Consider the following 23,514-nt stretch of genomic DNA (forward strand, 5'->3'; position numbering starts at 1 on the left):
TTTCAATGCTCTTATTGTGTTTATTGGTTTTCCGTCTAAATCAGACTTTTCTAAAGCTCTCCTGTTGTAGCAAAGACTTTATCGTGTTCTTAGTCAAGAGTTGGACGATATTTCTTCCACACCATGGACCTTCATGCAGCAAATAATATATAAAAAAAAAAAACCATCCACTCATCCCGCTTGAAATATTTACCACTCAGCAAACACTTTAATGGCGTGACTCCCGTGCGAGAACTACCTTCCTTTACACCGTCCGGATTTCTCATTCCTTTCCTTTTGTTTTTTTTTTGAAGTTTTTTTCCATTAATACATTCATAAAGAACTGGCAGAATAGAATGGACGCCTATCTCACACAATTTTCTGAAATATTCTCTACTCTTCCCGCCGGCTATCTTCCCCGCTGGCTTTTGTTCACTTCAAGCTTAGGCATCTTCAATTCCATTCAAAACTTCTGTACCAGTTCTCTAACAAAGCGCGTCTATGCTAATAAGCCTGAAGAAGGTAAAGTAAAACGGGAAGCCTAAATAGATAGAAAATAGCCACATCTGCCGGTTTGGTTGGTTTTTACTTATTCCATTTGCAAAAATGCTTTCCAGTGACTCCATTAAGTGGCCGTCTTTTTGCTACCTGGACTTGGTCTGTGAGTATGATTCGTATTTACGCTGCTTTCCACCTTCAACATAAATTGTAAGTAACAACGCACGCCAAACATAGAACGACACTATGAATCAATTGTCAGCTAAACATTCCATATTTAAATGCCACACAACCACACTCCTTCCCGAATCCTCTCCGCATTCTTTCTAGCATGTATGATCTTGGTATTTGGACATATGTCATTGCTTTGTCTCACTATGTCGCTGAGTTGCTTGTTTTCCGTGGATGTAAATTGAATGGACCTTTCATGTCACCTATGGTAGTTGCAGGTAATAAAAAGCTCAAATTTGTGCTGCGTCCTATCGTTTTGGATCTCTTGACTAAAGATTGTACTCTTTTCAGTTACTTCTCTCGTTTGGCTTTATATGGCTAAAGATCAATACGTCAAATATCCTTAGATTTTTTTTAGACTTAATCTCATCCACCGTTTTCTCACTTATGTCTCATTTACTAAGCATTGAAAATTATTGTAAAAGACGATAAACTGGAAGATCAAAAAAGAAGCTATTTCATTTCGAATTTGAAAACAATCTACAACATGAAGTGAGATAAAAAGATGAAAAAGAGGGCAGCCATGTTGATAGATACTTTTGCCTCATTTAAATCAGCTTATATAGAGGGGATATAGTGGCAAGCAATCCATTCTGGAGTTTTTAAGGAAATGTAAAACCTTGTAGTTGATCTCTAATGATACAACTATTGTAAAAGATCTGTAGAATAAGGATTGCTCGTATTCTGCGACGTCACTAGCATAGAGTTACCAGCTGCTGCATTATAACTCCAATCGTTAAAAGGCGTATTCAATGTTTCTTGTGGCATCTGTTGTTGCTGTTGCTGTTGCTGTTGCTGGAACTGTAATAGGTGTTGCTGCTGTTCTTGCTGTTGAGCTTCTAATTGCTTTTGTTGTAAAGATTGCTTCTGGTTATTTTTTCTGGACTGTAATGCTGGAGAAGGCAATAAATAACGAGCTTTATAACGGCTAATGAAGGTAGTAGGACTCTTATGATAAATCGAAGCCAAAGAACCGATATGAAGTAGTAGTTCATCCAGGAATGTAGGATCCAAATTATCGCTCTCAGTAGTGATAGCTGGCTTATCAGATAGCACCACAGCCTTGGCGACTGCAGGATCTGTAGACAATAAACGCCAATATATATAACCTCTATCGCGCAAATCGGGATTATCCACTTCTTCAGTTGCCCATTTGAGCACTTTAGGAACGAGTTCTTGTCCCACTGTAGGTCTTTGTACGAACAATTTGACAGTAGCAGTCAATAAAGCAAGTTGTACCTGTTATGAAAAGAACATTCCATTGGAATAAGTCGCTGCTGGCTTCACTTAGCATGATTGGTCTTTCAATGAAAATATACCTCATAAGGCTCTTCCAAAAAAGTATACAAAAAGTCGTCCAACAACTGATCCGCATTTTCAATTCTATCAGCATATTGTCCTATGATCCATATCATGGATGCCTTTGCCTCAGGCTCATCAAGGTCATCCAAGTTTTCACATAAGGTTGATAAAATACTTTCATATTGGTTAGGGTATTTTCGGAAAATATCCTATATGGTTCAAGTTGGCTTTGTAAGCACGATAGAGCTCAAAGTCCTTCCATACTCTCTTTTTCCCTTTACTTACACGGATGACAATAATGGCTTCTTGAACAACGTAGTTTACTTTGGTTTGTATCAACTCTAGCAAAGCAGAAATACATTTGTCGGCAGCAGATTCAATCTTGACGGCTAGACGACCGATGGCTCTAACCGACTTTCTTATAAAGTCCACATCAACTTCCGTAGCATATCTATTAAAGAAATCAACAATAATTTAAAATCGTGCACATTACCAGTTAGTTTTTTTTTTAAAAAAAAAAGACTTACTCTTTCAGTTCATTTAACACTATATCAACATTCCTTTCGTTTGCCAATCTAAAGATAATTTCCAATTTGCCTAGTTTAACACAAATAGGATCGTCATATTTACAAAAGAAAACCTTAATGTCGTTTTTCAGAATCTCGGGCCAGCGCTGAATTATGAGTTGAATATTTCGCAAAGCAACATATTGCACCTCATAGCCAGATGCAAGCAAGGTTACTGGTATACATCAAAGATTGAAATAATTAATGGATCTAACCAATTTCTTTTTTGTTTTCTTTTTCTCCTGTTACAAAAGGCTTTGTCATTTCTTTTACCTAATGGTGGTCCCAATCTACGACAGAGCTGACTGATCTCTTCTTCATTCTTAATATAGTTCATAAAATACAAAATCACTTTGGTTGCGCTCAAAACCACGGCGGAATTAGCGTGTTGTAAGCGAGGTGATATACGTTCAGCAAGCACCTCTGCATCCTCGGATTCTTGAGGGATATAGTACATGAGTGCTTCAAGAATATACGTCTGCCCCCATCTATTTAATAGCCGCGAATATCAATGTTAAAGCTCGACCATTTTTTCCATGTTGAGATGTGCGATCATTTACTCTGAACATTCACCCAAGGCTGATATAAGTTTACTGGCAATAGAGTGGTTTAACCTTAATTGTATATTGTCAGAGCGTTCTGAAATCTCTGTCAGTGCAGCAACTGCATTTGCAACGACCTTAAGTACCGGTCAATCCGTCGTTAATAGCAATGTATATATACCAAATATACCGCGCCAAAATAAAAATAAAACCGTTCAGAGAACACTTACAGTAGGATTGGGATCACTCAATAGATCTCTGAGCATATCAACAAAGTGCTCGCTTTCCACTAAAACACGATCATACATATATAGCTTGGCAACGCAGGTAGCAGCTGTCTTTCTAACATAAGGATCTTTGTCTCTTAAGCAGTGTCGAAGCGGATCAACCAAAACATCTATAATTTTCTCTACTTGAATATAACCCATAGTACGTATAGCCAAGGCTCGAATCAACGGATTGTGATCCTCAACATCCTACAAGACAGTTAAGGTACCCATTTTTCACTTATAGCACGCAAATGTGGGCACTTGTTTTTACCTTAATAAACATAGAAATAGCCATGACGGCCATATCAGGCTTTGTTCTTGCATAGTTGATGATATAAAGGTATACCATCTTCTTGATTTCCAACACTGGTACTTGCATCACATTCAGTATATCAGGAAATAAAGGTGACATATCATTTCCCATAGTCATGTTGGCAACGATTTTCTTCATTACTGTCTTTTTTCTCTGATGCTTTTGGTCTCTTTTCTCAGACATGAGCTCGGCACGAAGCTCTTGAATTTTGCCTAATACAAAATAGATCTAAACGTCAATAGCTTCATCTTTGAGTTGAACAAGCCAAAAAAACATACCTCGTTGGAAATATTTTGCATCAGACATGGTAAACAAAGTCTTTACTACGTCTAAAATGCAAATGCGACGGGTTGGGTTACTGAAAAAAGAGATTGAACCTGCAAGTACTGTATTCAATAAGGCTCAAATGTGTCCGATTGGATCATTCATCAACAATTGCAGCTCCGTTTGCCCGAAGACAGCATGAATTGGACGACTTTTCAACGACCTTCATATACAAGCCTTTCGCCCTAAAAAAACCAACTACATTACTGTTATGTGTCAGCTAAGCTCGCAAGAGAACGAAGAGTTCCAACATAAAATTCCTAAAACAGACGAGGAATTCGACCCATCTCTTTTCCCCGAATTATGTGATGCTCATTGTCACCCTCATGACGATGTTAAAAACCTGTTAAAAATAGCTCAACTCAAAACGGGTTTTGTTACGCTTATGGGCGTTCGACAAGATGATTGGGATACTGTTGCAAAGGTAGCGACTGATTGCCTTAACGGCAAAAGTCAGACAAAATGTATACCTAGTTTTGGTAAAGTGACCATCCTTAACATATTATAACTGAACAGCTCTTTTCATGACGCTTTGAAGACGATTGATTGAAAACGTATTATAGGTATCCACCCATGGTTCTCCCACTTTGTTACGGGAAATACTGATGATGCAAACTATAATACACCACGAGACTTTTACAAGCATATCTTAGCTTCACCTCATGAACGAGAACTGGACGAAATGATAGATGCCCTACCTGATCCAGTTCCTTACAACACCTGGTATAGTAATTTACGTCAACATTTATTAGATCATCCAAATGCCTTGGTTGGCGAGGTGGGTGTTGATAGATCTGCTCGATTATTACCAGGTGGTGCTATTGAATGGCATAACGTTAAACCGACCAATGTTCAAACGACAATAGACCACCAACTTGCTATTTTTAATATACAATGTCAATTAGCACGAAAGCTTGATCGCAGTATAAGCGTTCATTGTGTGCAAGGACAAGGTCATTTATTTGATCATCTCAAAGCTCAATCCAATCAATTCAGTAATCGACAACTACGAAAATTGAAACAGGAAGGCAAACCTATCCCTAATACCTTAAGACTTTGCCTGCATTCTTTCGGAGGAGCGCCTGCTACTGTAAAACAGTTTTTAGAACTGAAGGGATTTGAAGTATATGTGTCGTTCTCAGTATGCATCAATGCGCGACATACACCTGCTAAAAAGTTACTGGAGCTAATTAAAGCGGTACCTGATGATCGACTTCTAATTGAGTCGGATATCAATAAACCTGATGGTCTAGATATCTGCATGATGGAAATTTCAAAAATTGTCGCTTATGCAAAAGGATGGACACTCAAGCAAACGGCGGAAACAACAAAGAAGAATTGGAAACGATTTGTGAATTACAATGACGAAACTGATAGAGTACCTAGTTCCTGAATATAATCTTTTTGAATGAGATTGTTTACGAGAAACCATTACCAAAGCAAAGCTAGTCTTGTTACTATTCAATCAAATGAATTACTTCACTTATACTATTTCTTATATTAAGCATTTCCACGTACGCCTAACAGATTCATCAACAAAATTAGTATTATCATTCCTTTATTTGGGTTCAAAGAGAATCATAGCCAAACAAGATCATATCACCTAATCATGGTTTTAGCGCTGCGACGTGCAATCTTCTTCATCATTGCATCCAGTAGCCTTCCTACCATATTTAATTATGGTTTAGTTTTGGTTTACAAAAGAATAGGTTTGATACCACAAGTTAGAAGTGATGATAATCTAAAAAGATATTTTATAATAAAAATTAATAAGGGTTTCTCATCGAAAACGTCAAAATTATATTATTTCTGTACTAAGATTCATCATTTGCGACCATTTAGTACCAACTAAGCACTCTACCTTTTACCCTCATAGTAACTGGTGCTTTCATGAAAGCAACATAACCAAAGCACCAAGTGGCAACGCTAGTCAGGGCTTCTTGCTCGTAATGATCAGCTTGTAAATTCCTGTTCTTGACTTCTTAAACATATTAAACAGTTTGGATATTTCTATAATTCCATCTAGAAACGCAACTGCTTTGAGTTTTTAAACGACATCTTTAGTTAGATGTTATGGCGAATACTATATAATCATTTAGTGTTTGTCTTATATCGTGGATATTGTTTCTTATGCGTATACACTAGGAGATGCCTTGATGTAAATTGTCTTTATCTACGTTGCAAAACAGTGTATATTAGATAGCTACCTGCTCTAAAATATCGTCCAGAACCTTCAAATAAACGGAAAGTGCCCTTTGAGGTATTGCTATTCACAGTATTTGTCAAATAGGAATAAACTTGGGAATTCAAGTCTTCAAGCATTGCTACTTTTTTCCTGTTCTCTTTTACATTGTAATTGCACTATAAAGAGAAGTGATTCTCCATAAAACAGACAGTTTAAAAGGGGCCCCTTAGACTCAAAGGATTTCTACACTTGTCAAAACCTTCCTTTCGCGCCTTTTGAGCATATATCAATTTTGCAGAAATATACTGATTATATACATTGAGCTGATGGTGCTTGTTTCGATGATATTGCTGTACGAAATTATTCAAGGTATGTTGAATGCACAAGTGTTCCCGCCTTTATGGACACTATCACTGCATTTATTAACCAGTAGCTATTATATAATGAATAACAAAAAGCTATAATGCATATAGATAATACCTTTTGGGATTGTCTTAAAGTTGTTTGCAGAGGTTAACATAAAATTTCATCTTGCTTGGAGAACATATTTTACTTGTATTGTTTACCCAAAGTTCAGAGTTTATTATTCAATTGCTTGATAGTTACTAATTCATTGCAGGTAACGCTCGAATGCGTTCGAAGGAACCAGTTATGTTCATCATAAAGTACATCGAAGGAAATAGCTTCATATCTTTTGTCAATCTCTTATATTTCCCATATTGTCTCCTACCCTTCACTATTAATACGTAAAATTTGGTTTAGTCCCAAGAGTGAGAATGTTTATTCTTGCTTGACCAGTTTTGATATAAAGCCTGTGTGTAATGCTCATATTAGTTATGTTTGAATTATTTAAAAAAAGTAGCTTTTGAAAAGCTCAACGCTGCTGTTTGGTGTTAGTGAATCCTTTGACGGACACTTTATGTAAACTCAGTAACATATTTAAAGCGCTGAATAAGCTAATATTTTACGCGCATATGATTCTTTTGAAATTTGCCCTTTTTAATCGCACGAACTGTGCAGTAGAAGCACCTGCTTCAAACTTGTAACTTCCGATATATCATGCATTCAAGCGGACAACGATGCTTTTTCAAAACAAGCTATTAAAGTTACACAATCAATTCAATAAATACTCGGGCTTCAAAGTGAAAGCTGAGCAAATTGGTATCTCCTGCAGCAAAGTAAGTTATAATTAAAACATATTTTTATACTGAAAACTTTTCGCATCAAAAATCCCACATCTATCCCACATCTATAACAAGTTCTTTTCTGATAAGGGCATCAATAAGGTAATGAAGAGCTCTCAAAGCTTTGCTTTCGACCAGTTTTTATTACATGAACTTATCTACCCAATGAATGATGACGTGGAATACTCTATTTTAACTCCGAGTTGCGCAAAATTTTTCCTTCCATCACATTCTCCCTAAAATAATTAGCTCCCTTCTCTCGAGCACTTTTTCCTTTTTCTCTTATCTTTTCCACTAACTTTCAACAATAACGATGAGTGAAATTGACAATACAGGTAACATTATATCTTTACTCGGACTTCAGAACTCAAAATAGGCTCTATGCTTCGTCTCATCTAATTACTCAGATTACGACAATACAGTTGACCAACGCGTATCAGATGAAAGAGGCCGTCGCTCCCGCAGTCGTTCCAGATCTCGCTCTCCTGGACGTGATCGTAGCAACCATAGATACAGAAGTCGTTCTCGCTCCAGAGATATAAAGTAAGCTCAGCTCCAATTTTAAACGTATATACACTATACATACTACAGTTAGCACATGTACACACATACACATACACATACATTCAATATTCAGTTTCATACTCGCCCACCACCCAAAAAATTTCCTTCTGTTTTGAAAAAAAAAGCCGACAAAAGTTATAATTTCTTGCTCAATTAATCACACATTACAATCCTACTACTACTACTACTCAAACACAGGCCAGAAGAAGAAGATTTGAACCCTGGTGACAATTTGTTCATTACTGGTCTATCTATTAGAACCAACGGTGCTGATTTAGAAGAGGTCTTTTCCAAATATGGAGGTGTAAGTTGATGGCTCTCATTTCAGGGGTGGCGGAAAGGATGCAAGTAAAGGATGCGCACTTTTGAGGATAGTTTTTTCATTGTACGACTTCCAATTCTTTATTCTAGGTTATCAAAGCTGAAATTATGGTGGATCCTCATACTCGTGAATCTCGTGGTTTCGGTTTTATTCGTATGGCTAACCCTGATGAAGCTGATAGAGCCATGCAGGGTGTTAGTGGTACCGAGATTGATGGTCGTATAGTTACCGTCGAGAAGGCCAAGCGATCCAGACCCAGAACCCCCACTCCTGGTCGTTATTTCGGCCCACCTAAGAGAGGAGGACGTAAGTAATCAATTGACAGAGAAGAAGAATTCGACAAACTGTTGCAACTGATTCTAATTTAATCTTTATCATCAACTTGAATAGCCAGAGACAGAAGAGATCACAGACCCCCTCGTGGTGAGCCCAGATATGATCGTTATTATGACAGATATATGGATCGCTATGATCCTCCCAGATATGATCGTTACGATCGTTATGACAGAGATCGGTATGACCGTTTTGATCGCTATGATCGCTATGATCGCTATGACCGTTATGACCGTCGTCCTCCACCACCAAGATATGATCCTTATCCCCCTCGTACTCGTTCACCTTATTAGAAGAAACGAAAAAAAGAAGAATTTAATCAGGTTAAAACAGTATAAAGCTACAAAAAAATCAATATCACGCAATACGCAAAAAAAAAGCCCACTACATTTGTTTCAGTTTTAAGTAAAAAGATCACTTTGCTGCTGCTCTCCAATCACAAACTCGCACTCAAATCATTATCCAACAATTTTAAAAAATATACATTACATTCTCATTATTAAACTCTGTCGTTGTCCAGTTCACTACAGTTCACTTTGCTTTGTTTCTGTATAAACCAGTAACTGCTTGCACCGCAATACCGCAAAGTCAATCCATATAAGCACTGGGCAAAAGACAAAAAGGAAAAAAAAAAAACCACGTCTTTACATTTTTTATTTGGTATTATCGCCCAATAGCCATGCGAAGACGCAACTACTCGCACTCATACATTTAAACATTCATCATTTTGCGTATGCTTTCTTTCGCTGCTTTCACCTACGATGCTCACTACATCTTCTGCACAACCATCAGTTGTTTTTGTAAATTTGTGGGATAAACTACAGTGCATCTTGTAATTACAGCAGGAAGGAATGGATGCAACATGAACGTAAAAAATCGCGCGCGACTGCTTTATGCCATTTCATCAACTTTTCGCATCTTGTATATGTTAAGGTAAGTTCCTAAAAATAACGTTTGTTACAAAATAATATGTCGGATTTACAAGGGGAGGGGCAGCAGGAACAAAAAAAAAATCGGAAATGTCAGTTACCAGAAGCTCATGCTATTGTAAATATATTTAAATTAATAATTGGATATTGGATATTTACTTTTTCATTGTGTATATGTATTTATTTCTTTGCGCCGAAATAAAACTTTCATATTTGTCATTTTAAAAAATGTCGTCCTCGACAAAAGTTAACCCTCACCGACCGTATTATATTCCAGGCAATCATCATCACAACTATACTTGCATTTCTTCTACCAATGCTGACACTGTTATTGTTGATGAGATAAACCAACATGCACAATTAAAAAACATAACTACTCACTATACTAGCTTTGCACTTTTGAAATATTTTACGACAATGTTAACGAGTCCTTTCGATGTTGGGACAACGTTACTTCAAGTCCAATATGCCCCGCATGAAGATGTGGAGGTGTTAGGTTTATCTCATCAGTATTTTACGTCGAACTCACAGTTTTCTGGATCAGTAAAGTATTTATACGAAGCAAAAAAAATATCTTTAACGCTTGTAATGAACTGTTTGCATGACTAAAAGCTATGTATTTTTCCAAAGTTGTCGCACATTGACTTAAATAGTGATTCTGAAGAAGACGGCGATTTTTACAGTAGACCACAAAATGGGCAAAGAACTTCATTAGATTCAGCCCGTCATAGGATAGACAACTCACCTGTGAGCGTATACGATGCAGAAAACCGGCCTATTTATCAAATGGCACCTCTGAAAGGAGGGGGTGTACTGCAGATACTCACTTCGATCGTCCGACAACCAACAGAGGGCTGGACCTCTCTCTTTAAAGGTACATCAAAATCACAGATAATATTGTTCTATCGTACTCATTGGGCTCTCTCTTTCTTTTTCTTGCAGGGCAAACGGTGACATGGATATATGAAATTTCGAAAACGTTACTTAGATCTGCACTTGAAAGTACACTGAATGATATGTTCGGTCTTTATGACGATACCATCCCTCTTTTACAATTGGACAATGTCACACCTAATATAGCCACGTTGGTTGTATCTCACATCATCGTGGGTCTTCTTCTCAGCCCTCTTGAAATTGTCAAAACCCGATTAATCGTCCAGTCTGCTGCACCATCTTGCAAGAAGTACAATGGCCTGTTCCATGCTTTACGTGATCTTTTCAAGGAAGAGGGCGGCATTACTGGCGTTTATCTTTATTCCAAGAATCTGATTCCCACTATCTTTCACCATACCCTTACACCATTGATTTCCTGCAGTACACCGTTGTTAGTATCAAGGATGCTTAAAGTATCACCAGCAGATTCCCCACTTTTGTACAGCGTTGCAGATCTTGCAATATCAACTGTAGGACTGATTGTTATGCTACCTTTAGAAACAATCCGTAAAAGGCTTCAATGCCAGTTGCCACGAGAACGATTGAAGACAACAGTGGCAATCAGACCTCAACCGTATAATGGCGTACTGGAAGCTTTATATAGAATATTGAAGGAAGAGGGCACCCGTAATAAGAAACGAAGTAATAGCAATATGGCCGGACCTCTTAAAGCGAAACATAAGAGGAAACAAAAAGTGCCAAATCGCTGGATGGATGGTATCTCAACTTCGGCATCTTGCTCGTCGAACTCATCAGAGAGCGATTGTGATAACAGGAAGGATTTCAAAAACAAAAAAAAGCAACACGTTGTTAAAACGACAAGTGCCTGGGGAATTCATGGTCTATATAGAGGATTTACTATGCAATTGACGGCTAATATTATGTCATTTGTAATCCAAGCTTTGAATGGGCTAGAAGGTAAAAGGACTTAACAGTTGCAAAAAAAAAAAAAAAAAAAATTGCTGATTCACTGAAATTGGGCTGATTTATGCTTTTGTCTATTTAGATGGATTTAGCACTGTCTAAAGTTGGTGCTTAGATTATTTATGCTTAATTATAGTTTAAAGTTATGCATGAAACCTCTCCTCTCACCTTTATTTAAAAAGTAAACACTTTACATACCCTCTTCTTTTTCTCTCTTCAACTGTCAATAGAACTATGAAAATACAAGTGTTGTATTGTCTTTCGCTACTTTACTTGAGTAACAGTGTCAGAGCTGAAAGTAGTTTTGAACAGCATGTCCTTCATCGCGATGACAAAGTCATTACCAAATCTGTAGCCATAATAGGTATGTTTTAGAGATACAATAGCAGCAGGAAACCCAGCAATTCCTCGATATATACCTAGCTCTGTGATAGAGTTAACACTTAAAAGAACGGCTATATTTCTTCCCCTGTGTTATATATATAAAGGTGGCGGTGCCGCTGGAACCTCAACAGCCTTTTTCTTAAGGAATGCATTCCCTACCGACCGACACCAAGTGTCTATTACTATTTTTGATCGAAATGATTATTTGGGCGGTCGTAGTACGGCGGTGCCTATCAAGGGAAACCAATCTTTAGGGATGATTGAATTGGGCGCCTCTATCTTCGTAGAGGCCAATACCCACTTGATGAAAGCAACTAAAGAATTTGGATTGACTTTAGCGACCATAACTTCAATTGAAAATGATAATGATGAAAATGTTAGCATTAGCAGCGATGGTAGACCAGATTTAGGTGTATGGGACGGCAAACAATTCCTGTATGAGGAGACTGGAAGTTATTGGGATAATCTAAAAGCGTTATGGCGGTATGGATTGACTCCATTAAAGGTACTGATGCTAGATCGTATAAGATAGACTATATATCGACGTGCATATACTTACTGGCTGTTTTATTTCTATTTAAACTCATGTTGGCAGTTTCAAAGTAAACAGAAAGAGGTTGTTAAAAAGTTCATGGAGATATACGATGCAAGTGAAGGATTTCAGGACATCAATCAGATTGTAGACAAACTGAACTTTAAAAATTTGCTTAACATGACGGCAGAGAGCTATCTGAAAGAATTAGGCATCAATGAAAGGTTTTCACAAGAAATATTACAAACAGCTACTCGTGGTAATTATTGTCAAGATTTGAATGCTTTACACGCTCTAGCAGTTATGGTAATATCCAACAATAAGTTTGTCAGTCCACAAATCTCTAAAGTGTGATTAACACCTTCACTCGAATATAGGTCTCAATGGAGGCTGGGCACGGTACTTGGGCCGTTGAAGGAGGTAACTACAGAATATTTGAAGAGTTTGCTCATCGATCTCAGGCCAGCCTACGATTACAAACCAAGGTCACAGCCATTAGCAATTTCACGGAAATTGATTTTGAAGGCAATAGTGTTTCTCGCTATTTAGTTGAGACTGCTGATGGATCATCAGAAGTATTCGACGAGGTTGTGCTTGCTACGCCTATCCTGTTTTCAGGTATTCAATTCTCCTTTCCCACTCAATCAGAGCAGCGCCACTACCATCCTGTGCATGTAACGCTTGTGGCGGGGCATCCTAATCCTTCATATTTTGGACGTACTATGGATAAGATGCCTACATTTGTCATCACAACCGGTGTACCTTTAGGTGAGTTAATGATTTATAGACTAGATGCTTGCCTATATGAGCGAGGATTCCGTAAAAGCGGCATTAATAAGGCAACTGCATTTCTATACTTTCATTATAGTGAATCATTTTGAAAATGCTAGCGCACCTTTCTACACTATTTCAGTACATCGATTTTTGGATAATGGAGAAAGTGTCATCAAGATATTTTCACCAAAGTTGTTAGAAGAGGAATTTCTTGATGAGTTGTTCTTTAACCGAAGCTGGACTTATCACAAAGGATGGCATGCCTTCCCCAAGTTAAGACCCATTGATGTTCACAGGCCTTTCCCCTCTTTCAAGATCGGACCTGACAATTACGACGACTTAATATTCTCGTCTAATATCATATATACAGGGGCCTTCGAGAATTTTATATCAGTAAGCTTTGAGACTAACCGTCTTTTCAAAAATTCTTTTTGGTATTTGGTGAAAAATACCAACGAACTAACTGCTATTGCTGCTCTACATGTATTTATTTTTCTTTGCTCTGTAGACAATGGAAACGCAGACGATTGCTGGCAAGAATGCTGCCAGATTATTATATGAAAAATGGTGTGGCACCCCGAAAGGATACCCTAACAGGAATTGTGAAGGCTTTGGAGATGGCTGGGGCATATATTCTACTTGATAAAGAAATCCATTTTGGAAATAATAAACGTTTTCTTGCCGATAAGTTTTAATGAGAAATGCACGTTCGCTATGAAAATGTTTTGCTTAAATGGAAGGGTTTTTATTGTTCTTTTATGTGCTTGAATTATAAGCGAAATTTAACTATTCGCGTGCGCATCATTAAGGCTTACGTTGACTTGCCCTCTTCAGGACTCAACAGCAGTAGTAAAGAAGGAGGTCGAAAACGACGAACTTAACAAACTCATGCCAGGCAACAAAATCGAGGAAAGCTCAAAATCTGGCACTATTCATCTACTACTGCACTCTGGAAGTAGAAATCGTTATTTATCATAACCACTGATATCTACGAAATTTGCCCAACAAGTGATGAACTATCGTTCTTAATGGTATGAAAGACAATTCCAATTTAGTTTCACCTCCCGGAGGATACCATATCATTTGGCCTTATTTTCAATTTAATGTGCAACTCAACAAATAACCAAGAATGTAGAACGGTATAGATACAAATTATGTATTCCACTTGAATTTCACAGAGTGCTAATATTAGGGTATGATTGCTACTTTTGACTGAATGTCTAAGGGCGTGCTTATATGATTTACTATAAAACAGCTGTTGCTTTTGTATTGTGAGTGTGTCTCTGAATTTCGCTTGAATTGCTGTATTAATTGATGGGTAACGTTATATTCCAATTCCACCAGCCTTCTCCTTGCCCAAAAGTTGCATTGGAGTTTTCTCTAACTTCGAACAAGCCGTTATTTTGTAGGTCTATCCAACAGCGACCTTGACCCCAGTAGCATGTCGAAGAGAAAAGGGCGATTAAAAGTAAAGTACAATAAATGCTAATGTACAAAGGATAAAATTAATTCTCAAGATTGACTAATTAAAGTGACCAGACTTTTCAAACTTGATGTTACCAAGGTTTTTGATGCAGATAGAATGATAGAAGAAAAAGGATAACAAAAATAGGTGGAGCATCAGGAAAGGGTAATAAAAGTAAAGGCACAAAGTAACGCATACAATACATGGTTGTGAAGTCGAAAAAGTAAAGTGAGGAGCAACAATGAGCTGGGCGTTCATGGCGAAATTAAAAGCAGCAACAACAAACTCTAAACTCAGTCTCAGGCTTCAACTGTACTTCTTAATGAAAAATATATCTCTTTATCATGTTGGGTATGTACGAATGGTAGTCAAGCTTAAGCTAAGAATCATCGTTAAAAAAGTCGGCTATTACATCTGTCTTTGTAACAGGCAGAACAGGCGATGATTTCTCTTTAAGTTTTTCTGTGCTTTCAGGTAATTTTGCAGTCCCTAGTATGGCTCGCAAATCCTCGTTCTCCTTCGCTAGCTGTGCCAATCTCTCTTCCTTAAATCCAACTGATTCATCACTTTCATATAGTTCCCGTAACAATTTGCTCAATTTATGAAGTTGTGTTTGCAAAGTAACGTTTTCAGAAAACAATGCTGCCGTTACGTTCTAAACAAACCGTATGAAAACATGGGTGTCAGCTACAAAGCAACAAACCCTCCGTGCACAAAAGCATATATTTACATACCTTCTCAGCGTTTAATAGAGCTTCATATTCTTTTTTCTGCTGTAATTGCCCGTCTACGACAGCGTTCTAAATTCCATATGTTAATCAGATATATGTTTTGTTATCAGAAATAATATTTTACATATTCAATGCTTACTGTATGTATCCGAAATTTATCCGTGATGGTTTCTAGACTAGCTTCATAATCTTTGACAACGGATTGCAATTCCTCATTCTCTTGTTGCAGCTGACGATTCGTAGATTCCAAGTTCTTTTTTTCCTTTACAATGTCTGCCAATCTCGATTTTAGGGTATCAATTATTTCTTCTCTCTGTCCCGGTGGTATGAAAGCTGTTGTTGTAACTGCAAAATCTGTTTCTGCTCAATTAAGCTTTTGGCCAAAGTAGCTTTTTCGCTTCTTCTTATATTAATTACCTTCATTCGATGGTTTGGTTGAAGCTTTTGTCTAAAATAAAGGGCATAATAAATACAGTTGCTTTGACTATATAGTTGTCATTCAAGACGTTCTGTCTTTTTTTACTTTTAGTTCTAGTAACTGTGAAGTAAGCTCATTTGCAAGTTGCTGGTTATTATGTTGTTGAGAAGTTAGTTCATTAGTTAGAAGGTAAATTCTACGAATTACGTCCTCCTCCATCGAAATCAGAAAAGAAAAAGGGGCAAAACGAATCTGGTAAATAAGCACTTGAATTGAAACTGCTTTTTTATCGTTTGGTTGGCAGTATTATACACTCCGCGATTATTATGCAGATAAACTTTTATTCAAAAATATGGGGTAAAAAAAAAAAATCCTACAAAAAAGGAGGCATTTACAAAAAAAGGTTGCGGTGCAATGGTTAGACAATACATATAGATAAATAAGAATGTTTGTGTGTAATGTTTTGTGAATTGTGATTTGTATAGTATGGTATTAGCAAGAATTAAAAAAATATGAACTGCTCAGGGGAGGGGGGATATGATGGTTTACTTAAAGCTTGGTGGAACAACAGGACTTGGGACCTTCACCTTTAGATGAGTTTTCGTGAGCAAGAACGGAGTGATTAATCTTCTTATTTGTAGGAGGAACGTCAAGAGCAGGATTAGCGATGAAGAAATTACAAGGCTTAATAGTGAAACCACAGTATTCGACAGGCATAATAGGGAAATCTTCAACTCTGGGTAAATGAGTAATACCGAAAGTGTACCAAAGAACAATATCTTTTTGTTGAATATCTTGGACTTCACGGTTAGCCCAGACTTCAACCGTATCATCGCCGCCGGATTGATTACAGTAGAAACCACCAGCAAACATTTGATTCTCATCATAAGGAGTGACCCACAATGTCTTCTTAGCGAAACCAGCGCGTTCAGCAACAAGTGAGTCGTCCTTTGCGAAGAAAGGTGCGGTGTGACCAGAGGAGATCTTCCAACCGACAGGAGTTTTACTGTAAGGGTGAATACGGTCTGTATTGACGATCTTCCAGAAACGTTGAGTTTCATAACAAGCATTTTGTTGACCTTCCTTGGTGTCTTTTAAAATTGTGTAATCAGAGGTAAAACCGTTACCAAAGGGGTTCTTGGGATGGCCAGTAGGATAGGGTAAGGTATAGGTATCTACTTGTTGAACAGAGTTGTTTTGACCGTCGATCATAGGGTCGATACGCATGGTGAAGAAATGTTGGTGATATTGAGCGTTGATTTGAGGAGCGACAATGGTACCCATGCCGGCGGCTGACTCATCTTCAGCCAAAACATGAGTATTAAGCTCACCAGTAGCCTTAACTTCATATTCAAAGGTACCGTCTTGATAGAAATAGTAGTAAAGACCGTAATCGTAGTTGGCAACAGTGACAATTTGAGAAATAACCAATCTTCTGGAACGGATAGTGTGAGCACGACCGTTACGGTAATCAGTGTGCTTCATCAAAATACCATAATCTTCTTCGTGCATACAGACGGCGCTAGGAATTTCAACTGGTTGACCATTATGGTCGTTGAAGACAGCATCAAAGTAATAGATTGAACCTAAACAATCACATCCAAGTTGAAGACTGTTGGTGCAAAGACCAAGGCCGTATTCACCGACATCAAAAGCATGTTTACGATGATGGGGAGTGTTGGTATCAGCATAAGGAACAACCATTTCAGAAAGAGAAATACGGTAGAAAAGAGGACGCTTTTCAGGGCCATCCTGATAACTGATGTTGTGAAGAACGAGACCTTCACGATAGTTCATAGAGATACGCAAATTCCACTTTTGCCAGTCAATTTCATTACCCTTCACAGTGAAAGAAACGCCTTGAGGTTGTTGAATGATAATAGGCTTGACGTCCTTACGATAATTTTCTTCACCGACAAATTCAGGTAAAAAGTTGTGCTGTTGAAGTGGAATAGTAGGACGACTGTACTTGGAATCTCTAGGCTTAATTCGTTCGATAGCAATAACCTTCTTTAAGCCCAAATCTGAATAATAAGTTCAACTGGTTTTAGTACACCAAATCATGTTTCCCCCTTTCCACAAAAAAACGACGAATCCCAGCATCAATTTCTCTCTGAAAATGATGCTTTCATAAACTCTACTTACCGATAATAGGAACGAAATCCAATGGGTGAGCGTATTGATTATCTTCCTCACAAGTACGCATATACATAAGAGCTTGCATTAAACGCTTTTCACGACCAGGATGACTGACGTGGCGAGCAATAGCCCAAGGATCATTGAAAACGCAAGACATATCAGTAATACCAAGTTCACGGCATTCTTGAATAACCTTTTCGTCCTTCAAGACAAGCTCTTCGACTTCAAACATATCGTCCATAGTCAACATAGGTTGGACATCAGGCATGTATGTCCAAGACTTGAGTGTATTGTGGGTCAAAGAAACAATAGCTTCGTAACACTTCATGGTAACCTTCTCTAAAATGACAACGAGAGCTTCACGTTCAACCTTGGTAATACGGGGCTTGGAGGTATCCCAACCAAGATAAGAAAGCATGACTTGCTTGTTGGGTTCCTTGAGAGTGATGGTGTTAAACACCAGATCGACTTCAGGTTTGGCCTGACGCACAATAGCAGCCGTTTGAATGATTTCATCACCAGTAAGTTGATCAAAAGGATGAACATGCTGATTGAGCGTAGAAGCAGTAGCGGTTTTCATTTCCTTGTTAGTAGACATGATGAGCAGTTAAGTGTAAGTGTATAAATTACTGGATAAAAAAAAAAAAAAAAAAGAGAAGCTATACTTTGCTAAAACAAACCCATTGGTATTTATATTTATTTTTTTTTTATTGGAAGGATGATGGTCAGATACATAAAAGTCAAAAACACACCAGCTGAAGGTTAACTCCCACCGGTTGCTGTTTTAGTGGAAAGGTAAGTTGGACGAGTAGTAATGAAGATGTAGAAGTCAATTTGTCATTACTAGCCTCAGACCAGCAAGTATAAAAAAAAGTAAACAAATTTCAAGCAAGCGGGCCACTCATATTCTTTAAATTTTCTGCAACATGCCTTGTCGCATATTTTACAGAAAATTATTCTACATGTGCCAGCCTAATAACAATGAGTGATATACAAGTGTTTAGGTATCTTAGTTTACTATACGGACACTTGAATAACAATAGAGCAGTGTTTTTCAATCAAAAGTCTGCTTGTATATCAAATAAACTGCCAAAGGGAGCCCTAGTCATTGCACCATAAGCAAATGAGAGGGGTTAGGTTAGTATACATAAAGTCCGCTGGCGCAACTTGCTTCCCAGGATTTGTTCTGACAAATCAATGATCGATTCTGTTTAAAAACTTATCGTGCGAAAACATGACCTTATCAGGGTAAAAAGTCGAGATTTTCTATGCTAGAAAACCCATGAATGTGCCTTATTTAGGGAATGAAAGCTTTCTTTTTTTTTCTTAACTCACCCCTCGCAATAGGGAACAATCATTGAACGAAACTGTGCATAGCTTATATTGAAAAAGATATACACTTCAAAAGTAGATGCCAAAGGATTCCCGCATTTGTTTTGACAATGACTTGGTTCTTGTACTCATGAAAAAAACCTTTACATTACTTCGTTCCATTACAGGCAATTAAGTTATCGGCTTGACATAATCAATGTAACCATCATTTGTAATAATGTTAAATACGTGTAGCACATTCAACATACCAGCAGTCTGTTCAAAACCATCATTTTACATATAACAACAGCATTTACGGTCACTAGCTGGATGTCATATATTATTCAAGCGAAACTCAAACTATTGCTTGAATACTATTATTTCCTTTTGGCAAACTTACCGCATTTGTGCTTAATAACAAACCATCCGATGACAGTTTTCGTTTTTTCGCATTGTTTCTTATTTCACAGATAGTTATCCACTTATTGCTGGCTAGCAAATCATGCCTTGAAAACTGAATCCGTTATGGTAACTTAAATCTCCTGTTCCCAATAAGTAATTACATACCGTTTCAAACGGTTCTCACATTTTTGCTATGATTTGTCGGTTCCTTTGTTGATGCATTAACTCATATATACAGAAAACAATGGTTCACATGTGAAATAATCAAATGCATTCGGGCAACTTTAGAATGGTTTGATTTGTTTATGAATCGAAAGGCTGGGGGTAATAGTGTAACCATTAAGATTTACTGACCTGTTACTGTTGCCCGAGTTGTGCCACTGTAATTTTGTTTCATGATCCGGATGCAGAAAATTTCATCTTGTTAAACCTTTTTTTTTTTTGAATTCCAATTCGGTGGTTTTAAGATGAAAAATCAAAGTACAGCTCTGCAAACAAAATTATTTTAATAGTATTAATCTTAAAGGGCCTGTCAAAGGGGCATTGAATTCACATTTGAAAACAGATTTATCCATTTTAGGGCAAATTTGAGCTTGAGCTTACAGTTAAACTTTTCTTAAGCTCACTTTATTTGTAATTTGTCGCACGAATTACCTTGATGATTCTCATTTCGCGTCAAAGAATTTTGAGAAAGATGCTCCAAAATGTTACGCTTCTATACGTTCGAAGACTATAAGCTTCTTCTATTTAATGTTTTTCAATAAAGAACGTAAATTTGAGCTATTTTTAGTGGGACAATATTTAAAACCACAGATATAGTGCACTCCCTCAGTGGGTAAAAATGAACGCCATCTTATGGTAGCCAATTTGCTTGATTGGAGATATATTTTTACTTGTTCTCTGATTTGACAGCTCATCGAGTGCTGTATTGTTCGCGGACTAGTAGCGCTCACGCAGTTGGAAAAAAAAAAAAAAAACGCGCACCATCATTATTAAAAATTCGGACCTGAAAAATTCAAATAATTCAAGGTAAATTGCATAAAGAGCAAGCTGCTAAATGCAACTATAATCACTCAACTAAGCACTGTCAAAATCTAATAATGGCGAATGAAGGCAAAGCAAACCTACTTTAAACAAGAGAATTCAATCATTTGTACTGAATTTTAGTCCTTCATTAAAATAGTACAATGCCCAATATGTGGACAAATGATTGACAGCACGAAGATCAATGCTCACATCGATGCTAATTGTCCCCCCGTCCACACTGCAAGCGCTACTATTACAAATACAGATTCAGAATCTAATTCGCAAGTGACAGCAACCTCGTCAAAGATAGCTCCTTTATTTAGGACAGCTACGTCTTCCCCTGTTCGCTCGACTACAACAGTAAATAACAGTAATAATGACAATATTACTACGGCCGATACTACCACTTCTACACATCATGGTTCCAAGTCTCCCACTCGAATGGCTCCTTTATTTGCACCTAGAAATCGAGTACAAAACCATAAGAGTTATCAAGTCTCAATGCTAAGCGACGGCGACAGTTCTACTACATCTTTAAAAAGAACAAGCACTTCCGCCTCGAATGATCAGACTTTGGCAGTTCCTCTAAAAAAAAAGAAAAAGTTGGATCCTACTTACGAAGCCATGCCATTAGCCGCTAAAGGTAAATGTTAAAAATGTTAACAGCTAGTTGCCTTTGTTGTTTGGAATGATTGACTGAATCAATTATCGTTCTAGTACGCCCCATGCGATTGGATGAATTTGTAGGTCAAGAAGAACTCTTGGGCTCTGAAGGTATTCTGAGAAAATTGATTGATAGTGATTGCATCCCATCTATGGTTCTTTGGGGACCACCAGGCTGTGGAAAGACTACCATTGCTCGCATCATCTCGAAAATGTCCAAAAGTCGATTTATAGAGCTTAGTGCGACTTCTCACGGCGCTGCTGATGTGAAAAAATCTTTTGATGAAGCGAGAGGTCATCTGAAGTTAACAGGGCAGAAAACAATCATTTTTATTGACGAAATACATCGATTTACGAAAGCACAACAGGACCTTTTTCTACCCTATGTCGAGCAAGGTACAATTCATCTAATAGGTGCCACGACAGAAAACCCAAGGTAAAATCCAGTATCAAATTAATTGAAATGTAGAATACGAATTGACGCAATAAACTAGCTTTAAGGTCAATTCGGCACTATTATCACGGTGTAAAGTATTTGTAATGAAAAGATTAGATCAAAGTCAAATTCAACTTATATTAACAAGAGCAATAAGAAAGTGGCGAAAGGATTCTCCAGCTGATGATGACACTATTGCGAAGGAGAACGAAAATGAAGACGCTACTACTGCTCCCGATACCGATCCAGATAATGAAGCAATAACACAATTGGCTGTCTATAGTGATGGAGATGCTCGAACAGCTTTAAATACATTAGAAATAGCACTCAGCTTATTACCATCTAGAGCGCACCCATTAACCATTGACACAGTGAAGGGTAAGATATACCCCATATAATAAGGCAATTTTATTGAAGCGTAATCTTTTAATCTATGGTTACGTACACTGTATAGGCGCATTTCAAAAGACACATTTGCTCTATGATCGGAATGGGGATCAGCACTATGACATTATAAGTGCATTACACAAGAGTATCCGTGGAAGGTAAATCCATTTAGGAAATATCTGCCCAGTTTGTCATTTATCTTATCCTTTTGTGGTTTCTCTTATCCTTTCGTAGCGATGCAAACGCAGCACTGTACTGGCTCGGTAGAATGTTAGAAGCAGGTGAAGACCCACTTTATATTGCTCGAAGATTAGTAAGATGCGCAAGTGAAGATATTGGATTAGCAGACAACTCTGCCTTACCACTGGTAAAATTTATAGAATACTTTTAAAGAAAATCTTACAAGTTATAAACTTACCATGATTTCTGTTATTTGATTTTGTAAAAGGCCATGGCTGCGTATCATGCTTGTGAAAAAATCGGGATGCCAGAATGTGATACTATTCTGGCTCACTTGGTTGTTCATCTTGCTGAAACCAAAAAGAGTGTTCGAAGTTACAAAGCATATAAACTGGTCAAACAGACCATCAAAGAAAAGCCTGCTTATCCAGTACCAATGCATATTCGAAATGCCCCAACAAGATTAATGAAGGTAAAGTGGAATGATTTATTGCATGTTATAGTGGTGGGTATACTGTTTACACATATTCTCTGAATTATCAACATAACATTAACTTAGAACTTGGGCTATGGCGAAGGCTATAAATATAACCCTGACTATGCTGAACCAGTCGATCAAAAATATCTGCCAGATGAATTACAAAATTACAAATTCTTACAAGATGAATAAAAGAAGTTGTCACTGCTCCTCCTGCTGCTGTGTGGCAATCTTTTTAATTTCTGCTATACGCTGCTGCAACGTTCCTACAGCATCCGTCCATACTTCCAATTCTTTTTGTTCACTCATAATGGATGTCTTGAAAGGAATTGTTTTGTTTGGTGTGGACGATGTCATACTAGCTTCTTTGGCAAGGTAGTTTGTGTGGCTTCTTAATGAAAATTGAATATCCTAATACAACACAACGAGACGTAAATAAGTAAACGTAAAGCAACAAATTCAGTTTCATCCTATCTACCTATCTGTATAATATACGTACATTGACAAGCGAAAAATATTTCGAAGCTAGATCGCGAAAGGCTAGAGTGCGTTCTCTAATAAACTGATCTGTATCTTTGTCTTTCGAGGCTTCTTCACATAATATGGAAATAGCTTCTGACGCCGTTTCGATCAATAACACTAGTTTCTAAAGCTTGCGTTATTACTATGTAAACCAAATACAGCTCTTTATGTTGATCATGTCAGATTTACTCTTTCAACTTGATGCAGATCTTTGATGCGCATGGTGCTTTCTGCCAAGGCACCAGTCGGATCAGTGTATTTATTTTCC

General features: G+C 37.6%; 9 protein-coding genes across 9 annotated transcripts; 5 read left to right on the top strand and 4 right to left on the bottom strand.

Moving 5' to 3' along the window:
• The first annotated feature begins 249 nt into the window (after window positions 1-249).
• Window positions 250-1,549, top strand: BDF20DRAFT_869718 (Erg28 like protein-domain-containing protein). The gene is made up of 4 exons (XM_053081015.1): window positions 250-501; window positions 597-687; window positions 808-926; window positions 1,000-1,549. The coding sequence occupies exons 1-4, from the start codon at window positions 336-338 to the stop codon at window positions 1,053-1,055; spliced, it is 432 nt and encodes a 143-aa protein (XP_052936413.1). The 5' UTR covers window positions 250-335; the 3' UTR covers window positions 1,056-1,549.
• BDF20DRAFT_819002 (adaptin N terminal region-domain-containing protein) lies at window positions 1,354-3,546 on the bottom strand (the record flags this gene model as incomplete). The annotated part of the gene is made up of 7 exons (XM_053077419.1): window positions 1,354-1,947; window positions 2,028-2,219; window positions 2,296-2,461; window positions 2,538-2,751; window positions 2,850-3,064; window positions 3,137-3,255; window positions 3,349-3,546. 7 exons carry the CDS (start codon window positions 3,544-3,546, stop codon window positions 1,354-1,356), a joined length of 1,698 nt encoding a protein of 565 aa, XP_052936414.1.
• On the bottom strand, window positions 3,472-4,120 carry BDF20DRAFT_508350 (Clathrin/coatomer adaptor, adaptin-like protein). Its single transcript, XM_053075626.1, has 2 exons — window positions 3,979-4,120; window positions 3,472-3,900 (listed from the first exon to the last, which is right to left on the bottom strand). The coding sequence occupies exons 1-2, from the start codon at window positions 4,004-4,006 to the stop codon at window positions 3,626-3,628; spliced, it is 303 nt and encodes a 100-aa protein (XP_052936415.1). The 5' UTR covers window positions 4,007-4,120; the 3' UTR covers window positions 3,472-3,625.
• Window positions 4,121-4,206: 86 nt separating this feature from the next.
• Window positions 4,207-5,815, top strand: BDF20DRAFT_869734 (TatD family). The gene is made up of 2 exons (XM_053081016.1): window positions 4,207-4,503; window positions 4,588-5,815. Exons 1-2 carry the CDS (start codon window positions 4,236-4,238, stop codon window positions 5,415-5,417), a joined length of 1,098 nt encoding a protein of 365 aa, XP_052936416.1. The 5' UTR covers window positions 4,207-4,235; the 3' UTR covers window positions 5,418-5,815.
• A 2,553-nt stretch (window positions 5,816-8,368) lies between these two features.
• BDF20DRAFT_869792 (uncharacterized protein) lies at window positions 8,369-8,963 on the top strand. Its single transcript, XM_053081017.1, has one exon. It carries the CDS (start codon window positions 8,387-8,389, stop codon window positions 8,591-8,593), a length of 207 nt encoding a protein of 68 aa, XP_052936417.1. The 5' UTR covers window positions 8,369-8,386; the 3' UTR covers window positions 8,594-8,963.
• Window positions 8,964-9,769: 806 nt separating this feature from the next.
• Window positions 9,770-13,731, top strand: BDF20DRAFT_913045 (Prenylcysteine lyase-domain-containing protein; the record flags this gene model as incomplete). The annotated part of the gene is made up of 8 exons (XM_053084019.1): window positions 9,770-10,084; window positions 10,172-10,415; window positions 10,484-11,392; window positions 11,887-12,287; window positions 12,378-12,620; window positions 12,692-13,082; window positions 13,183-13,481; window positions 13,597-13,731. The coding sequence occupies 8 exons, from the start codon at window positions 9,770-9,772 to the stop codon at window positions 13,729-13,731; spliced, it is 2,937 nt and encodes a 978-aa protein (XP_052936418.1).
• Window positions 13,732-14,769: 1,038 nt separating this feature from the next.
• On the bottom strand, window positions 14,770-15,944 carry BDF20DRAFT_869795 (uncharacterized protein). Its single transcript, XM_053081018.1, has 5 exons — window positions 15,808-15,944; window positions 15,702-15,732; window positions 15,424-15,638; window positions 15,288-15,353; window positions 14,770-15,208 (listed from the first exon to the last, which is right to left on the bottom strand). The coding sequence occupies exons 1-5, from the start codon at window positions 15,919-15,921 to the stop codon at window positions 14,933-14,935; spliced, it is 702 nt and encodes a 233-aa protein (XP_052936419.1). The 5' UTR covers window positions 15,922-15,944; the 3' UTR covers window positions 14,770-14,932.
• A 144-nt stretch (window positions 15,945-16,088) lies between these two features.
• On the bottom strand, window positions 16,089-18,471 carry BDF20DRAFT_974485 (copper amine oxidase). Its single transcript, XM_053085057.1, has 2 exons — window positions 17,848-18,471; window positions 16,089-17,726 (listed from the first exon to the last, which is right to left on the bottom strand). Exons 1-2 carry the CDS (start codon window positions 18,437-18,439, stop codon window positions 16,252-16,254), a joined length of 2,067 nt encoding a protein of 688 aa, XP_052936420.1. The 5' UTR covers window positions 18,440-18,471; the 3' UTR covers window positions 16,089-16,251.
• A 2,125-nt stretch (window positions 18,472-20,596) lies between these two features.
• BDF20DRAFT_509750 (uncharacterized protein) lies at window positions 20,597-23,382 on the top strand. The gene is made up of 8 exons (XM_053075630.1): window positions 20,597-20,667; window positions 20,738-21,223; window positions 21,298-21,679; window positions 21,738-22,057; window positions 22,134-22,224; window positions 22,301-22,433; window positions 22,515-22,718; window positions 22,806-23,382. Exons 1-8 carry the CDS (start codon window positions 20,655-20,657, stop codon window positions 22,914-22,916), a joined length of 1,740 nt encoding a protein of 579 aa, XP_052936421.1. The 5' UTR covers window positions 20,597-20,654; the 3' UTR covers window positions 22,917-23,382.
• The last annotated feature ends 132 nt before the right edge of the window (window positions 23,383-23,514 follow it).

This window comes from Mycotypha africana (assembly GCF_025528875.1).
Source record: "Mycotypha africana strain NRRL 2978 chromosome Unknown BDF20scaffold_5, whole genome shotgun sequence".
NCBI lineage: Eukaryota > Fungi > Mucoromycota > Mucoromycetes > Mucorales > Mycotyphaceae > Mycotypha > Mycotypha africana.

Coding starts and splice junctions, on each gene's coding strand:
- BDF20DRAFT_869718 (XM_053081015.1), top strand. CDS start 336: ATGGACGCCTATCTCACACAATTTTCTGAAATATTCTCTACTCTTCCC. Junction 688..807: donor TTCCACCTTCAACATAAATT/GTAAGTAACAAC, acceptor CATTCTTTCTAG/CATGTATGATCTTGGTATTT. Junction 927..999: donor GTCACCTATGGTAGTTGCAG/GTAATAAAAAGC, acceptor TACTCTTTTCAG/TTACTTCTCTCGTTTGGCTT.
- BDF20DRAFT_508350 (XM_053075626.1), bottom strand. CDS start 4,006: ATGTCTGATGCAAAATATTTCCAACGAG. Junction 3,901..3,978: donor TGCAAAATATTTCCAACGAG/GTATGTTTTTTT, acceptor GCAAAATTCAAG/AGCTTCGTGCCGAGCTCATG.
- BDF20DRAFT_869734 (XM_053081016.1), top strand. CDS start 4,236: ATGTGTCAGCTAAGCTCGCAAGAGAACGAAGAGTTCCAACATAAAATT. Junction 4,504..4,587: donor AAAATGTATACCTAGTTTTG/GTAAAGTGACCA, acceptor AACGTATTATAG/GTATCCACCCATGGTTCTCC.
- BDF20DRAFT_869792 (XM_053081017.1), top strand. CDS start 8,387: ATGGTGGATCCTCATACTCGTGAATCTCGTGGTTTCGGTTTTATTCGT.
- BDF20DRAFT_869795 (XM_053081018.1), bottom strand. CDS start 15,921: ATGGAGGAGGACGTAATTCGTAGAATTTACCTTCTAACTAATGAACTA. Junction 15,733..15,807: donor CACAGTTACTAGAACTAAAA/GTAAAAAAAGAC, acceptor CCTTTATTTTAG/ACAAAAGCTTCAACCAAACC. Junction 15,354..15,423: donor ATAAATTTCGGATACATACA/GTAAGCATTGAA, acceptor TATGGAATTTAG/AACGCTGTCGTAGACGGGCA.
- BDF20DRAFT_974485 (XM_053085057.1), bottom strand. CDS start 18,439: ATGTCTACTAACAAGGAAATGAAAACCGCTACTGCTTCTACGCTCAAT. Junction 17,727..17,847: donor GGATTTCGTTCCTATTATCG/GTAAGTAGAGTT, acceptor CTTATTATTCAG/ATTTGGGCTTAAAGAAGGTT.
- BDF20DRAFT_509750 (XM_053075630.1), top strand. Junction 22,434..22,514: donor ACAACTCTGCCTTACCACTG/GTAAAATTTATA, acceptor ATTTTGTAAAAG/GCCATGGCTGCGTATCATGC. Junction 22,719..22,805: donor CCCCAACAAGATTAATGAAG/GTAAAGTGGAAT, acceptor ACATTAACTTAG/AACTTGGGCTATGGCGAAGG.